Raw genomic sequence first — 18,894 nt, 5'->3', positions numbered from 1 at the left:
CTTTGTCAAACTTACCATTAACTATCTGGTAGGTACGCGTACCTTTAAACGCATATTTTCTTATATGGTTTGGAGATTTTGGAGCACTTCCAGTCCAATTAAACGCCATTCCTAATTTATTAGTGAACAGAAACTTCATCATGTTCATGACTGCAGCCCTAACAGTTGTTCCACCAATTGAAGCAAGACGAGCTCTCTGCAAGAGGACGTTAAAGATAGAAATTAAATTGAGCAAATTTAATCTTATATAAATTTTACCATATAAATAAAATTTTGTTCGGTTTTGAGCCATTCCTCAAAACATCCAAAATCCTTTAATGTATTAAGAGGCAAATTAGGGATATCATCTGGACGCTGTAACGCCTGAATATTCTTAACTTGCAATGCTTGCCATATTTGGCTTAACATGGTTGACTGTTCCTTCTGAACTGCTTTGATATGTTCCAGTTCCTGAGAAATACTTTGTTGCCACTGGTTTAAATCATTTTTATCAACATTAGATGGTATTTTTCTTGGCCCACTGAAATAAAAAAACAGGTATATAATAGATTTGTTCTAGCAGAAGTTTGACTAATACACAAACGGTCCGGAATCTGCGCAGACGAAAGTACGCGTTCTAGCAAAACTAATCGGGATTCTGACTGCCTGTCAGCTGTTCTAGCAACAACAAAATTCAGTTTGGAAATTAGTTTCAAATCACTGAAAGTAGTCCTTAGAATTTCCTAGGGATTTCGGTTTGGGACATGCGCAAAGTATATGTCAAGAATCTTTATGCTGCCTTCAAAGTATTAGGGCTGGTTTTAGATTTAATTTACTACTGTATTTATTAAATATCTAAAGGTAGGTATATAAAAAATTCAATATAATTCTGTGTAATTTTATATTATATATTGGGTATATAAATATATCCTAATTTTTATTATTACGGGTGGTGAATAATCGACTAATAAATGAGATAAAACTGTGGACTGTATAAAAAGAGAAATTTTGATATTATTCACCATTGAGCGGCGATACAAAGGAGCTTTAACGACTTACCCGTGAGGATCTAGTTGCTGGATCTTCGTGCACTTTATAGTTCTCATGAATTTGAGGCGTCTCTGTTTACACTAATTTTGAGTTTGTAGAATTAAGGTTTTTGCAGTACCCGAAAAGATGGTGGCACTTTCAACGAACAGAACGAGACGAGAGTTACTGCTGCTTATTGCAATCCAAAATTCTTCGCGCATAGCGCATGTCGCATAGGCCATCTTTTTTTACTAACGCGCAAAGATACCGAGTGCAATGATATATTAAAGTTACTTTATTCATTCCTTGCAATAATCAATTATAGATTAATTTTACTGATATCAATCCCAACAAAAATAATTCTCCATACTATAAAGTATTGACCAACGGGTTTTAAGAGAATCCAGAATGTCATCAGACTCTTCAAGTTCAGATTCAAATCATGGATTTGATTCTAATGTATTGAGTGATGATGAACTAGTAGATATCATGTTCCAAGGCCGCAGGAGACCAAACGAAGGCTACCTCGAAGTTACTGTACCACTGTAACCAGGAATTTGTTGAGCATTTTCGAGTTAGCAGACAAGTGGGAATAATATATGCCATTTGGCATATATCATTATATATGCCATTTGGTGACGTAGGTGGCACCAAATGGCCATCTGATCTTGAAAAGAAAACTATTGAAAAATATTTCAGAGAAAATAGATGGCAGGGCTATTATATATTACTATATACCAGGGGAATCCCAGGGCCCAATGGGGCTATTGAAGGTACTCATATAAAGATTGATAAGCCTAAGAATGATCCAGACTCATATTTAAATAGAAAGAATTTTTACTCCATCCAGTCCATAAAACACCTGTCCGCTAAACCTCAACAAAATTAATTATGTGGAAGTAACAGCTCCCTTAACAGTTTCTTCTTTAAACCGGCTGCTCCTGAGGAAGTAATTAAAATGATTAAAAAAAATAGTTTCTTCTGGTTTGGATCAAATTACACCAAAATTACTATGACAAATTCCTTTTAGGGTAATTGAGGTTTTGACCAGTCTCATAAACTGCTCATTTTCTGAAGGTATCTTCCCTAATCAAATAAAATCATCAAAGGTAATTCCAATTCACAAGGGCGGAAGTGACAATCGTCCGGAAACTTTTCGACCTATCTCCCTACTGTCATCTTCTGACTGGAGACCTTGGCCAAGACTCGCCTTACTGAATTTTTAGATAGAAATAAGATAATAACTCCTTCACAATTTGGATTCAGAGTCAACACAAGCACTAAAGATGCCATACCTACCTATACCAATTACTTGAGCATGTTTATGAGCATGTTAATGACAAACAATTGACTGTAGCAGTGTATTGCGACCTTGCCAAAGCATTTTTGATTGTATTAATCATCAAATGCTTTTGGAAAAACTTAACATGATACCCGAGAGGTGACTCGACTCAGTCTTACCGCTCGCTCTGCATCTAACGAATCATTTTTAAGATTATTTGTGTCTTGGTTTTATAATAATTTTAATATATTAATCGCGCCCCTTGACCTCAAGAAAAACGGCGTGGCAATTGTGGGTTGCATGTACTATCAATGAGGCGAGGCTTCGGATTTTATTTTTGTGTATTGTAGGTTGCATTTACTATTATTGGAGGCCTTCTTCGACTTTTCTTTTATTTTCACGCGAGCAAAGCCGCGGGCATTCAGCTAGTACTATATATTAATGGATTTAGCTGCTCTCAACCTCAAAGGGAAGCTAATCCTTTTTGCAGACGACACTTCTCTATCTTGGTCAGGGCAGGATCCATCTCTTCTACAGCCCGTTTTATTACATGTTGTGAGACCGTGACTTTGTGTTTTTCTTTGTTTTTCGTCAATTTTGTATCTTGGTCTTAGAGAAAAATGGAGGAGATTTTTGGATTTGAAAATGCTAGTCAAGCTAAACTCATCCGCCACTACCGAAAGAACCTTTTTGCACGGAAGAATCTGCTGCTAAAAATATGGTTTCTTCAACAATGTTTCAACTTTTCGGTTTGACCCCGAAATTCATTAATCTGAGGTGTAAAACAAGAACGAATTCATAAAAAACTGGCGTGAACGTCGCCAGAACAACTTGGTTGAAGGAAGAAGTGAAGTGCCATTTTTAGACCTACATGATCTTATTTTATTTAAAACATTTCGTCACTGTCATTCTAATACCTTCTAACAAAGGGCTAATATACATAATTATCAAACACGTTCTAGACAAAACCTTCAGGTGCTCTGAGACTGAGCCTCAGAGCACTTAAAGTAGAAATACTATTTTCGACTATGAAAAGCTCATGTATAAGTTATTGCCTTTAAGGATTCGCAACTTGAATAGACGAAAATTTGATATTGTCATTAAAAAAGTTTTATTGATATCTGCTAATTAGGTATCCTTTCACAGAGTTTCTTGACCAATATATACCTATGTTGCAAAATCTTAATGACTTGTAATTTGCGTGTATATATGTCTAGGTTAATTTTACTTTATTTCGACTGTACCTCTAAGTACACTTTGTAATTGTTTGTTATAAGTTTATTGTAAATTTAGGATTTCTTTGTAAATTGTACAGCAAATCTGCTTTTCAATAAACTTCAGGTCAATTAAATAAGAAATACCTATTTGTTTGAATTGTTATCAATATATTTTTTATAATTTCGATCATACTTATACTTTCGATAATACTCTCCACTGATTCTCACAATTAGCTGGAGTATAAATTGAGAATATACTTGTTATTTATATGTGCAGCTATGACCTCTCACATTTTTTTTAAATTTATGATTTCCATTCCACCCACCTTGAATTGACGAAACAGTGGGCTGCCAAGGCAGTTGTGCATATAGGTCTCCTGATGGACCCGTCATGCCCCACCGGGGGTTACCAGAGCCCAACGGCCTTAGAGAAACCGATAAGGCTCTCTGGTCTGAAGGACTTAAAGTCGCTCGGTACACTGAAAGTGTTTCCCAAGTATTTGAACCTGGCGCGCGTGAGTGCTGGGCGCTCCCCGACTACATGGTCAACGGTTTCATCCTCCTCACAACACCATCGGCATTCCGGGTTGTCCGCAATACCGATAGTATGGAGATGGCTTCTTAAGTGCCAGTGACCGGTTAAAAGACCTGTCACTAGCCGAATTTCGCGTCTTTTTAGGCGTAGTAGATTTTTGGTGAGACAGGCAGGGGGCTCACCTATGTGCGCTTTGGCCTGTCTCATACCAGGGGACTCAGTCCATCTTCGGTGGGTCCACTTGTCCAGCAGACCCTTCATTGACGCGACCGCAACGCATTTGGCGATACCAACTATGAGTTCCGGCCCCATCGGCACATTCGTGGATTCCAGTCTGGCAAGAGAGTCCGCTTCCTCATTACCTGCATGGCCTGCGTGGCCAGGTATCCAGACGAGCTGGACCCTGCATCCAACTTGTACCAGTTTTTTCAGGACTTTTATGCACTCTAGTACAAGCTTGGAGCTTACCTTTGCGGCCGTGATAGTCTTAATGGCAGCTGTGCTGTCCGAGTATATTGAAACGACTGTATTGCGGTGTCCGCAGCTTAGGATTTTCTGTCCGCACTTTAATACAGCGAATACTTCGGCCTGGAAGACAGTGGCGTGCTCCCCCAGCGAGTATGCCCTACTGGTATGTGGGATCCCACCAATAAGCTCTGTTATTCATTCTGGAGCCATCTGTGTACCAGATGGTCCCCCTATTTAGCAATGCAGGTCTGTTGGAATGCTGCCACTCCTCTCGAACCCCTCGCAGTCCACAGTGACTGGAGCCATGCAGTCACTGCCCATCAGAAAGAGAGGACATTCCTGTATGGCCCGTGACCAAATTTTTGCGTGACCGGTCTCGCCAGCACGTAGTTCGCCGAGGACGTATAGCCTGTACGCAGTCCTCATTGCCTCGAATTGCACGAGGTCCAGAGGGGGAAGGCTCAGCAGAGTCTCAAGCGCTCTAGTTGGCGCCGTCCGCATGGAACCCGTTATGCTGAGACATGCAAGACGTTGGACTCTGTCCAGTTGAGCACGAATTTTCGCTTTCTCCATACATGGCCACCAAACGATAGGCCCGTATGTGAGAAGAGGTCTCACAATGCGCGAGTAGATCCAGTGGAGGATCTTAGGAGACAGACCCCAGGTATTGCCGAAAGCCAACCTGCAGGCCCATAGCGCGCAGGTGGCCTTCTTCATTCTGGTGTCTGCATGATCGTGCCAGGAGAGTTTGGGATCCAACTTGATTCCCAGAAATCGAACTGTCCTGGAGTAATGCAGCTGCACGCCACCTAGAGATATAACAGGGGGCGTGCCAAAGTTACGTCTCCTCGTGAATAGTAGAAGCTCTGCTTTTTTGGGGTTAATCCTGAGACCCCCCGAGAGGCACCATATGTGCACCATACGCAGGGCTCTCATCATAGGGCCCCGCATTGAGACGGCGTCTTTCCCTGGGCAAAGGATTACCAGATCATCATCGTAGGCCTGTGTGTATAGGCCATCATTGTTTAAAAGATTTATGAGGCTGTTGACCACAAGGCACCACAAGGTAGCGGACAATACTCCTCCCTGCGGGCAGCCCCTAGCCGCCAACGTTTCGACAATCTCGTTGTTGAGCTGGGCAGATACATGACGTTTCGAGAGCATAGCTTGTATCCAGCTAACCAAACAGGGTTCTGAGCCGCGACTCTCGAGTGCTTGGCAGATTAATGCAAAAGGGGTGTTGTCGAACGCCCCTTCAATATCTAGAAACGCACCCAGGCAGGCCTTGCCACTACCCAGAGCACCCTCCACCTTCCTAACGAAGTGGTGTAGTGCCAGGTCCTTGGATTTGCCCGCCTGATAGGCGTATTGATGCACATGCAGTGGTTTGTTGACCAGGATGCTTTCCTTAAGGTATCGATCAATCAGCCTCTCCATCGCCTTCAGCATAAATCTGGTAAGGCTGATAGGTCGGTACGATTTGGGATCTGTAAAATCGCTTTTTCCGGGTTTCGGAATGAAGACGACTTTCACTTGACGCCATAACTTTGGGACGTAGCCCTGAGCAAGGGATGACCTGATTTAGTCTGACTATGTGTGGGGGTTTTTTTTTTTTTTTTTTTTTTTTTGGGTCGGTGGAGAAATTCTTTATGAACACTGGTTACGCGGCGCCGCCCCCAGTAGTGTGGGACTCAGTGTCGAGTCTGTCTCGTCCTATACCCACTAAAACTCCACCGCTGGGTGGTGCCTTGTGGCTCCCTACACTGCGGTCTGCTAAGAAGCAGTCCTATTGTGTCCCATATGTTTAGTCCCACAGGTTCAATTCTGTAGCTTCGAGGAAGTCCAGGATTGTGCCCAGTGGTAGGTTTCTTATACCCTCTGGTGCGGGTTTCTCTTTCCCCAGGAATGTTGCCCTGGTTTGATTAAATGCTTCACAGAAGCACAGTATGTGAAGAGTTGTTTCGTCCTCCTCATTGCATCCCCTACATAGCGAGGTAACTGATTTCCCTAGCGTATGCAGGTGTTTCCTGCTGGGTGCATGGCCTGTAAGTAGCCCTGCGACCTTTCGCAGTTGTTGTCTGGAGAGGCCCAGTATGTTCTCACCCTTCTTGAAGGGTGGGCTGCCTATAAGTTGTTTGGATTGTTCCATCTTTGGCAGCTGCTCCCAGTAGAATTTGTTCTGGTTTGTTAGCCAGTTGCCGATTTCCCTCTTCCAGGTCTTATCGCTGACATAACATGTTGGTTCAGGGCCTACCAGGCTGTTGCTGGCTCCCTGGGTTGCAAGTTGGATAGCCCTTCTTGCAGCCTTATTGTTGCCCATATTCTCTGCTAGGATTATCTCTGGCTTATTTTGCGCTTCGGCGAGGTTCCTGAGATCCTCCCAGCAGCTTTGCACAGTCCTTGACTTAGTCTCGAACTGTTGTAGTGCAAGTGTCGCAGCCTGGTCTCCTGTGAAAATTGCGAAGGTTTTGCCTCTTGGCAGCCCTTCTCTCATCAGTTGGACACAGGTTTGAATTCCTATTATGCTTGCCTGTAAATTTGTTGTTTCGAGGCCCAGGTTTAGCATAAGTTGTCTGCCCTGTTGTTCGTCCTCCACCATGCCCACAGCTACCCCGATCTTGGATCGTTTGGTTGCCGTGTGCCATACTGAGTAACCTCTTTGCCTGAGCCTGTTCGCTTCTGCGTCCAGTGGTCCCCTTTTTTCTTTGATGATAAAAGGTTTGTCTAGGTATGTGACCTTGGTTCTGTCTGTTCTTAGGGCCAGGCGCCCAAGGTCCTGTATCTTGTCAAATAGGGCATTGTGCCCATCTTTCGATAGGATTGTTGCGCCATTTGACAGCAGTCTTTTCGCCCCCGTTATAGCTTCAGCCCGTACCACTAAGTGTAGCGGGCTTAGTCCTATCAGGTTCTCTAGGGCAGCAGTCGGCGTTGTTGACATCGCTCCTGTTATGCCCAGACATGCTATTCGTTGTGTTTTGTTGAGTATCTGTATTACAGTCCTCTTTTCTGCCGCATGCCACCATATAGGTGCTGCGTATGTAATGATGGGTCTAACCATTGTCGTGTACATCCAATGTACCATTTTTGGTGACAGTCCCCATGATCTACCGAACATTCTCTTGCAGTACATAAGAGTTTTCGTGGCTTTATTTGTAGCTTGGATTACATGTTTCTTGAAGCTGAGTTTTTTATCCAGGGTTATACCTAGATATTTGACCTCGTCTTCAAGTCGCAGATTTTCTCCATAAAATTTTATGTTTCTAATGGGCTCTAGTTTCCTTCTTTTGGTAAAGGAAACCAGAGTAGTTTTTGTGGGGTTTACCCTTAGTTGTTCTTCCTCACACCAGTGCTCGACAGTAGTCAGGGCTCTTTGCATTTTTTCGAATACATAAGCCTGACTACCCCCTCGTGTAAGGATGACTATATCGTCAGCATATCCTATAGCAAGGATAAGCTGCCTCTCCAGTCGTATCAGCAAGCTGTCCGATACAAGGTTCCACAGCAGCGGGGACAGTACGCCCCCTTGCGGTGTTCCCCTGCACACTTTGGCCTTAACCGTTGTGCTGTTGAGATTTGATGTGTGGGGTTAGTACTAACCCGTTTTGCAAAAGGCATGGATATAATCCATCCATGCCCGGAGATTTGAAGGGGGGAAATGTCTTGATTGCCCATTTCACCCTCTCGTAGGTAATTATTCTTCTAGCACCATACAATACCCACCTTATGCCTGAACATTTTGTAGCTATCAATAAGTATGAGTGAATGCTCTTTTGTCCAAACCAAATTTGTGTAATCTTTATTTGTATAATGAAGATATTTTATTTACTAAAGGTCGCGAATTTCCTGGCTGTGAGTTTATAAAAGAAAACTGTTGGGACTGTTGTATAGGAATTGGTGTTTGAGTATTTTCTTGGTTAGAAACTGTTGTTGATAGTGAAATAAGAAATTTTTGGACGCCTACAAATAAAAATATTGGCTATTTAGAGAAAGTTCCTATAGCATAGTAGTAAAATTACCATTAACATCAATAGTATGCATTTAAAAAAATAATATTTATTACTCTTATAATAACATAATTATTTTTATCCAAAAATATTTAGATATTTAAAATAAAAAACACAAAACCTAACCAATAAACATATTACATAACGGTTTTGAGTTGCGAAATGTCAACGTTATGTCCTAAAAAGATGTTCTAGCAGATATAAGTTCGAAACCGTTTGCAACGCGGTTTCCGTCTGGTCATGCGCAACTGCGATATACATCAAACTAGTTTCAAATCATCCCAAATTTCCTGCTAGAACAAACCTAATAGTTAAAAATCCTTTTAAAAATTAATAAAGTAATTTTTTACGGTTGTTCTATTTAATTTTTGATCTTAAGTCACTGCAAATGTCTGTTTTAGAATATAAATAAATTAAATAATCCTTAATCGTTGATACTTACACTGATATGATTGATTCCACTGAAGCAGTACCTGTTTGCTCAGAATCACTTGAGGCGATTTTAATCTCACTACTGTCACTATTATAAGCTGTAGGCGTAGGAGGGGATTTTTTTATTTTCTTTTTCTTTGGAATCTTTATTGATGTATCTGAGTCTGATGATGATAAGTACAATATATCGACGTTTCTGTCAATTTCTTCGGCCTTTATCTGTATAACTTGTGCCTCCTCATTTGCAGAACTGCTTTCTTCCAATATTATTTTCAACATACAATTAGCTACATCAAACGATTCTAAAAAAAAAACATAAATGTAGTATAGGAATTAAGACTGATAACAAGGTCATATCATACCAGTTGTGTAATGAATTTTTTTAATACCATAATTATTCCAAGAAGCTTTTGGTGGAACGCATTCTTGAATCATGGATTGGAGTTGATCCTCTGATCTTATGGTTTTAGGCCAAAAACACTCCGTTTTGTCATCTGTTATCCACGTTAATGGAACCACAGAAAACTCTTTTCTTGCATTATCAAATTCCACCCCAGCAAACATTTTATGGCGTGTTTAAAAAACTGAAATTAATAAATTATACTAAAACTTTAATATATGTCGACAGAATTATATTATTTCTTTTGTTTTGGTATTTTTAGTTATCAACGAAAGGAATGGGCAATGTAACTTCTTTTTTTTGCGAACACAGTCCCAAGCTCAGGATTTGGCTCGATAAGCGAGGAAGTGAAAGACAAGCTTGAGCAGTTAGAATTTGAATATCGAGCTGGTCGAAGACGGGGCTTGTAAATTCGTTTTGCTCGTTCGGAGTTGTTGGCTTTTGTCATTATATTATTAGTTGTTCGTTATTAGTTATGTTTGTTGCTTTTTGTAACGTGGTGCTGCGTATTGTAATAAACTAATATGTCTGAAAGTGAAAGTAACTTTATTCCTACATATGTAGCCATCTTCATAATATTCCCGCCGTAATTCATAAACACGCTCAAAAACGCCGACGCATCTTATACAAAGGGGTGTTTGGAATTCATCATGAACTATGTAGTCTAGCGTCACAGAAAATACCCCTTTAGGCTACGGCCAAGCTTGCGACCTGGTCGCTGCAATAGCAACGTTGCGATCCAGACGCAGTTGTGTATTGCATTGATTCTTATGTAGGTGGCCAGACTTGTGACCAGCGACAGCGACTGATTTTAAAAACGCTTTTATGAACGTTTTTGAGACGTCGCGGCAAAAACGCTCTCCATTATTTTTAATGTTGATGGTAAGATTAGCGTTCCGAATGCGTTGCAGCAGGCTATGGAAGCACAGGATACGTCTATGTCAAAGGGTTAATAGCTGTGGAGTTTATGAGAATACGTGTGGAAGGTGAAATAAAAGAAATGTTTGATACTGAATTATTTGTAAATGAAACTCAAACATGGCCACCTCTTTGGAATACAAAGTTAAAAAATTAGTTTAATAGAAACATCAAGGGGAAATTGTGGATCGAAATAAGTACTACTGTAGTAAAAAACTAGGATGAAATTAATAATGCTGAAAAAAAACAAAGATGTGTTATACAAATACGTGTGTTACAAATTTACACCTTAGTGTGTTAAATAGATGAATATTGTTTTTTCTTTTCCTCTGCTTTTTCTTCAAATACCTCGACACAATAATTGCTAATAGTAAATGACCTTTGAACTTGAAATGGAGTGAAAAAACACTGTCACGGGTTTATAAGCGCGGCCACATGCAAAGATTTTTCTATTCCATCGCCTGAGTCGCAACGTTTCTGTCGCCGCGACCAGGTCGCAAGCTTGGCCGTAGCCTTTGAAAAGAAAGTTAAATGGAAGGAGCGTGTCGGGTTGTTTCGAGGTTGTCCGATCGGGCAAAATATGGCGCGGAACGTAATTTTGCATTTCATTTATTCTCCGATAGATGAGGAGGCATTCTATATTTTTTAACATGTGTTTTTTCCCGCTTGGCCTTCTGTTCTGGCTGCCACTGCCATCGCCATTATTACATCATACGTCATTTCGATTCTAATATTTTCTGATAAAGACATTTAATTGAGAGACTAAAGTAATAAACACTATAAACTTGTTATCCCCATTAATATTTAGTGTCCAGTGCCTGTCAAACGGGATTAGTCGGACATATTACGCGTCCTGGACGCGGATTCCGTGTACTGTTGAATTCCATAGCGACATGTCGCCTATAAAATTTTGTATTCCGTGCACCGTTTGCTACACGACTTTCGCCTGTTCTCGGTCGCTACGAAGACGACACCTCTTGACGTGTTGATTTCATTTTTTCTATACGACTTTCTTTGTTTTTTTTTATATTTTGACTATTTTGATATTTTGTTAGACGGTTTTGTAAAAATTGTTAATTGTTTTTTTTTATTGATGGTACTTTGGGTATTTTTCTAAATACCCATACAAGGTAAAACTAATAGTTTTTAAATTGTAGGTATTTGGTAGCACCTTTTTGAGCTTCTTAAATTTGTCTTGATATTGTTACGAGCTTCATTTTTGTTAGGTTTGTGTTGTTTTTATTTGCATTACATTTATTTTGGTTATTGTAGTTTGATTTTAGGTTCTAAAGGTGTTGTAGTTACGTTTTACGTTGTTATTTCTGTTTGTTTTTGCCATTTGTTAGGTTAGGAGGGCTCCAATAGGGCCCCAAATTTAGCTTAGTTAGGTTATATTTTTGTCTGAACCTATAATGTTTTGTTGTGTTGCTTACCTTAATTGTTTCTAATTAGTTTCATGGCTACTTTCTATAAATTTCATCTCAAAAATTTGGCATGTAACATATACAGTGGCGGCCAGCTAATTAAAAACGACACAAAATTTAATTTTTTTTGGAAAGCAATTTAATGCAGTTTTACGAATGATATTTATTTATAACGGTTGGACATATTAAACACATTCTACCATAAATCAATAGTAATCTATTCAAAAATCTAGGGAAAAAAAAATTTTTACAAAATTAATGGACAACAAATTAAAAACGAATTCAATATTTTAATTTTACACCAAAAAAAATCACTATTTGGTAGGATATCCTTTAGCTTCTTTTATTGCTAGACATCTTCTTAGCATAGATTCTATTAAAGTTTGACAGCGAGTAATTGGGATGGAATACCAAGCTTCTTGAACACCTTTCACTAGTTCGTCCATGTTTTTAAATTGCTTTGGCTGAATTATTCTTTTAAGATAATTCCACAGATTCTCTATCGGGTTGAGGTCTGGACTACACGAGGGCCATTCAATTACATCAACGACGTTTTGTTTACACCACCTTTTTACTGAACGTGCTGTATGCTTGGAATCATTATCCTGTTGAAATTTCCAGGTAATAGGTAATTTTTCTTCTGCATATGGAAGCATCACATTTTCTAATATAGATTTGTATTTCTCCTGATCCATAATTCTATCTATTTTATAAATGTCTAATGATCCAACTCCATACCATGACATGTAGCCCCACATCATGATTGAACCACCTCCATGTTTAACAGTTAATTTTGTGAATCTTGGTTTAATTCCTCACCAGGTGGTCTTCGTACGTAAGTACGACCATCCGCTCCGATGCGATTAAGTTTTGTTTCATCCGACCAAAGTATATTTTTCCATTGGGTAAGGGTCCAACTCAAATGATCGCGTGCGAACTGCAATCGGAGTTTACGATTCTTCTTTGAGACAAGTGGCTTCTTTCGGGAAACTCTTCCAAATAGTTGAAACTCATTAAGTCGGCGGCGAATTGTTCTTACTGATGGCTTCGGATCGTTTTGTGCATACATTTCACGTCTGATATCTACTGCTGTTAAATGGGGCGACTTTTTTGCTAAACGTACCATAATTTTATCCTCTCTTGCGGTTGTTATTCTAGGCCTTTTCTTCCTAGGTACATTTCTAACCGTGCCGTGAGTTTTATAATGTTTAATAGCATTATGAACCATAAATTTGGAACATTTTAGCATTGCTGCAACTTTACTGTATGAATGCCCTTCTTGAATCAAATTTAAAATTACTTGTCTTTTTTCAGGGTCACAACTCTTTTTTTTACCCATAACGTTTGTTTTATATTGACCTTGTATTACTTAAGTGAGACACCAACTAAATGATAAATAAATGCTACACATTCATATTCGACAAAAATTGATAAAAAAAAACAAAAGATGAATCGTTTTTATTTAGCTGTCCAAGGTATTTCTAAATTGTTAAAATATCAGATTCCAAACCTGTTTCAAATCCAAATATTTATGCATGTGCAAGCTTAACATGAAGGGATAAAAACATTTATGTGCAAATAGAAAATATACCGTATGATTTTAGCATAAAATATTAAAAATTGTATCGTTTTTAATTTGCTGGCCGCCACTTTACATAGCGTGTTTCCTTGTTATACAAATACCTATTTATATTTTAGATGTTTCCTGTCAATATAAATAATATTCTGGCTCTGAGAAAAGAGGAGCATTTAGAGCAAATCCGGTTGTTTAATATTGAGAGACGTAGGATGAGGGAAGCATCTAACTGTTTTGAGCTTAACAACCGAGTTTTTAAAAAAGCCTTCAGGCTTAACAAAGACATGGCGCGTTATGTCTATAATTCAATCTCACAAGATATTGATATCACTGATAACGCAGTTGCAGTCCAATAAATATCGAATTAGTAAATTGCGAGTAAATATTTTTGAAAGTAAATATCGAAAAAAACAAACCATCACAGATCACATAACCTACAAACTATTGACCAATACAAACACAATTAAAAAAATATCCCTAGATATTTAGTAACAAAGAGAAAAAATACCTAGAATTTGCTCAAACATTTTCAGAATGAATAGTATCCAAAATGCGATATGTTGATAAATCCCGACTTTTACCGAACCGGTAACGATGGGTACACGGAATACATGTTTGGCGACGTGTTGACTTTAGAAGTAGAATTCAACACTAGAATTCGATATGTTGAAGGCGACAGAACACGGAATCCGCGTACAGAAGTGGTTGAACCGTTGAACCGGATTCGTGTGTGATATTCTGTAAAAAGTCTAAATAAAAAAGAAAGTGAGTAAAAGACGCTCGTACACCCCGCCTCTTCCGGAAAGTACTACATTGGATTCCAGCTCTGATGGTGAAAATTATTTCAAGAATAAACATAAGAGGTCAAAGAAAACCATTAGAAAGGAAACTAAGTAATAAAATGCATTCTTATGTACCGACTATTACTAATTTACAACCCACAACAACAAATATTACGGCATCCATACGGTCATCCCAGAATATGACCCTACAATAATGGAAATATCAGATTGGATTAATATTATTGAGTACCTATAACTATGTCAGATAGTTTTATAGTTTATCAAACATTAAATAAACTTAGAGGGACTGCTAAAAAAATTCTCTATAGTCGAAGTCGTTTATAATAGTCAGTGACGTCAGAAAAAACCAACAAGCAACACAACTAGAGTGGCTTAAAATAATATTTAATTCCCTAAATACAAAATCCATTAAAAGCCGGTGACACGCGCCTACTCCAATTGTGTGAACTCAGTGGCTGTTGTCATAGGCCCGCCTTGCTCGCATAAATCGCGCAGTGGTGCCAAGTATATTGCTCGTCCTTTTCTCTCTTGTTTCGCGGTAAATGGGGCAGCGAGATAAACAGTCATTACTTTTAACAGAATGGCAACGCCTATAAACGCAGAAACATGCTTTCCTTGTTATACGTTGATTTGATACATCCCATGGGCGTGTTTGCAGGTTTATTGTTTATTTTAGTGTTGTTGCAGTTGCTTGCGTTATTATACGTTATTATAATAAGTAATATATATTAATATATATTATAAATTTATTTTATTACTTATAATATTATTAATTTACAGTATTTTTCTTCGGTGTTTAATACGGTGTTTTTGTTTTTTTGTTTGTGAAATTTGTGAAAAAAGTGTATTTCAAATATTAATTTTTAGTATAATGGAACAGGGAGAAGCTTCGACTAGTCGTGAACCTCCTCCAAAAAAAGTGAAAAAACATTTAACTATGGGCGAACATGCAATGGTAAAAACTGTATATGAAAGTATTCGCGCTCAAAATCCCGATTTATGTGCCGAAGACGCAGCAAATTTGTGCGGAAGTTTAACAAAATTATGTCCTAGGACAGTTTTCCGATCGCTTAAAGTTAATAACAAGAAGCAAAAAAAGGAAACAAGAGGTAGAAAGAAAATTGTTCTAGAGGATGATATAAAATATATACTTCGCCGCAAAGTGCACAGTTTTTTTTTTAGAAATGAAATGCCAACACTAAAGAAAATTAAGGCTGAAGTAGATGATGATGATTCTTTAACCAAAATATCCCTTGGAGTTTTAAAGCGAACATTACGCGGTTTAAACTTCCGGTATTTGAAGCGAAATCGCAAAAGCTTTTTAATTGAGAAAGATGACATTGTGTTGTGGCGAAGAAAATTTTTAAAACAAATACGTGACCATAGGCTTAAAGGGAATAAGATCTATTATACTGACGAGACTTGGTTAAATGAGGGACACACTCGCTCAAAAGTATGGCAGGACTTAAATGTCACAAGCTCACGGCAAGCATTCCTTGACGGGTTATCGACAGGCTTGAAATGTCCTTCCGGTAAGGGCCGTCGTCTGATTATTACCCACATAGGTAGTAACTCTGGATTTTTGGATGGCGGGCTTAACGTTTTCGAATCTAAAAAAAGTGGCGACTACCATCAAGATATGAACAGTGACGTATTTGAAAAGTGGTTTTCATCAGTATTACGGCTTGTGGAACCCGGTTCGGTGATCGTTATAGACAATGCGCCGTATCACAGTCGCCGAGTAGAAAAATTACCTACGTCTGCTTGGCAAAAAGCCGACATAATAGACTGGATAAAATCAAAAAACATCCAGTTTGATGAAAATTTGCTAAAAGTACAATTGCTTGATATTGTCCGGGTACATAAAGACCGGTATATTAAATATGTTGTCGATGAAATGGCGCATAAATGTGGAGTTACTCTATTGCGATTACCTCCATACCACTGTGAGCTAAATCCGATAGAACTTATATGGGCGCAGATAAAAGGTGAAGTTGCGAGAAAAAATACAACCTTCAAATTAAATGACGTTAAGCTGTTGTTAAGTGAAGCTATTAATGGCGTGACAGCAGATGATTGGAAGAAGTGTATTGGGCACGTCATTAAAGAAGAACAAAAAATGTGGGATTTGGATACGCAAGCTGAAGTTATGGTTGAACCTCTTATTATCACTCCTGGTTTCGAAAGTAGTGATAGTGACGATTCTTGGACCGCATCAGATAGCGAATGACTACTCTATCATAGTATACTCGCTACTATATAAGTTTTATTTCATAGTTATTTATAATTTTTTACGTTATTTAGTTTAAGTCCCAAATACAAAATCTTATTACAAAGTTTGTCTGTTCTTTTTTAATAAAAATTTTACATGAACATTGTTTTTTTGGGAGAACCCCATACGTCCGAAAACCCGTATATCCAAATCGCGCGAGGAATCCCGAAGAGGCACCGTCGGCTTTGAAGAGAGATAAGGGAGAGAGAGAGAGAGTTGGGCTGGGTTGCGTACAGAGACAGAAATCGCCTAGAAAACTATGTCTATTATCTTTAGTTTGACTTTGGCTTTGTGTTTCTTTTAAATACGTAATTTAATAATAGGTTATAATAATAATCCAAATTAATGTTTAAGTAAGTGTTTTAAAATAATAACCTATAACCTACCTGAAAATTAAAGTGGGTATACCTTCATAAGGGATATTTTAGGGATACAACCCTTGTACCTAGTACTGCCAACTATAGGTAACCTAGCACTGCAACTCATAGAGAAATATAATAAAAGGCCTTTATTTTAGAGAAATATAATAAACAAACCTTTTGTTATAGTTCTCTATGCTGCAACTTATAACCTACCTGAGAACTAAAGTGTGTATACCTGCGTAACGGATATTTTAGGGATACAACCCTTATAGCTAGTACTGCAGACTATAGGTACCTGACCTACCTGAAAGAGTTTTAGGGTTTGCGACGCTGATTATTTACTAAAAATTCTACCCGTAATTAGAATAATAGGAAAGTAATAAATAGGTTCTCGAACTTGCAATGCCTTTATTTTAACATTTAACACGACGTTTCGGTTGGTAGTATCCCCAACCGTTATCAAGTGTAAACTGTAATTATATTTATTACTACTCTACCAATGTCTATCACCTTCAAAAACAGAATAATAGGAATTATATATATAATAGGAATTTATAAATATAGTAAAGGTACTAAGCCCATATGTGAAATTCAAATTATTTTATCTTTTAAAACTAGAAGCTCTTTGTATGAAATAAGCTGGAGATAGGAAGTACATATTTACCTCTTTATTACTATCCCATTATAATAGGCATTATAAATAATAACTAAAGAGAAATTGTTGCCGCCACTGAATTTATTTCCCTCTTCCCTTGCTTCACTTGGCGCGCCCTAAAGCTGAAAATACGTCACTGACTATTATTTCCGTCTCCTAGTATAGTTATTCATGGGAGGAATGGCGTAATATTTTAAATAATACGTTTCGGAATATGAATGAATAAGTTCACGAAATGTATATAAATTATTGATGGATCTAGCTAATCATAAACCATCTGTAGGTGGTTTTTTATGAATCATATGGCGAAGACAAATAAATTAAAATTGAATTTTTCTGATACAGATAAGGTTTTTTGGTTATTGGAGCCATTAATGATAAAAATATATCGTCAGCGGTAAAAGCATTAAATATTAAAGATCAAAATGCTTTAGGGGCTTATTTGAAAAAAAAAATATTTAATATAACCCCTAAAATTTTATTATTGCAAGTATGTCAACCGAGTACTAGCAATAATAAATCATATTATACGGAGCTTCCAAAAAAGAAAACATCTAAATGTTTATCTTGTGGAGAATCTGGACATGATAGAAACGAATGCAGGCAAAGAAATAAAATTGTTTACAAATGCTGTGGGATTACCACGAGGAAATGGTCAATAGGAAAAGGTAAATAAAACCGTATTAAAGGCACTAGTAACTTCGGGAGCCAATTTGGAATAAAATGAATGGGATATAACTCTACCTAAAATACAATTAGGCATTAACAGTACAAAGCACCGAATCACGCAAAATAAGCCAACGGAAATACAATTGGGAATCCAACTACATACGGATTGTGACAAATATGTCAGTGAAGAAAAAAGATGTTACAAAAATAAGATCAAAAACCGCTAAAAGTCTAGAGGATAATCGTTTTAAGCAGAATGTAATATTTAATAAAAAACGAAAAACACCAATATCAATTGGGAGACCTATTGTTATCAAAGGTAAGTTATAACGATGAGAACAAGAAACTTCTACCGGAATACCGTGGATTGCTTAGGGTAGTAGAGATATTACCTAATGGCAGCTATCGGGTTAAAGAAGACCGATTTACTAATAGATCAAGACGAAGGAGTTATTGGTGTAGAACACATGAAAGCATTCAATTTTCAAAGGTACGCATCTTTTTTTGTTTGGCCCTCAATGGCAACTATTAGTCCTCAATGGGAAATATTAACCTTCAATAGCAAATGATCGCTCTCAATGGTAAATGTTAGCCCTCAACCGCAACTGTTAGCCCTCAACGGTAAATAATCGTCCTCAATGGTAAATGTTAGCCCACGATGGCAGATCTAAACGATCCATGGCAAAAAAGAAGCTTTTAAGGGCAAATCGTTAGTTCGTTGATGGCACAATGGTTCCATCAATTCCAAGAGGTACAACTAAAGTATATTTTTATCTTAATCAGTTATGAGTGATAAATTACAAAGGAACGCTCGGGACGAACGTCATTGCAGGATGGCCGCGTGGACGTCATCATAATATTCCCGCCGT

The 18,894-nt window shown here is 38.1% G+C and overlaps 2 protein-coding genes across 13 annotated transcripts in view; one reads left to right on the top strand and one right to left on the bottom strand.

Annotated features, from left to right (window-relative positions):
- LOC126745359 (NADH dehydrogenase (ubiquinone) complex I, assembly factor 6-like) overlaps positions 1 to 18,894 on the bottom strand; it is a 145,350-nt gene that overhangs the window by 99,282 nt on the left and 27,174 nt on the right. For 10 of the 12 annotated variants that reach the window (XM_050453175.1, XM_050453170.1, XM_050453172.1 and 7 more), the window contains 4 exons: positions 9,309 to 9,530; positions 8,957 to 9,248; positions 259 to 520; positions 16 to 196 (listed from right to left, as the gene is read on the bottom strand). In XM_050453175.1, the coding sequence (XP_050309132.1) occupies positions 16 to 196; positions 259 to 520; positions 8,957 to 9,248; positions 9,309 to 9,510 (937 nt within the window). In that variant the 5' untranslated portion in view covers positions 9,511 to 9,530. Of the gene's footprint in view, positions 1 to 15; positions 197 to 258; positions 521 to 5,672; positions 8,808 to 8,956; positions 9,249 to 9,308; positions 9,531 to 18,894 lie in introns of those variants that run through there. The other 2 variants (XM_050453178.1, XM_050453179.1) reach the window with 2 other exon arrangements.
- On the top strand, positions 15,707 to 16,297 carry LOC126745313 (uncharacterized). Its single transcript, XM_050453083.1, has one exon. It carries the CDS (start codon positions 15,707 to 15,709, stop codon positions 16,295 to 16,297), a length of 591 nt encoding a protein of 196 aa, XP_050309040.1.

Source organism: Anthonomus grandis, chromosome 15, assembly GCF_022605725.1.
Source record: "Anthonomus grandis grandis chromosome 15, icAntGran1.3, whole genome shotgun sequence".
NCBI classification, from domain to species: Eukaryota; Metazoa; Arthropoda; class Insecta; order Coleoptera; family Curculionidae; genus Anthonomus; species Anthonomus grandis.
The sequence above is the reverse complement of the archived record's forward strand: the minus strand, read 5'-3'. Positions and strand labels throughout refer to the sequence as shown.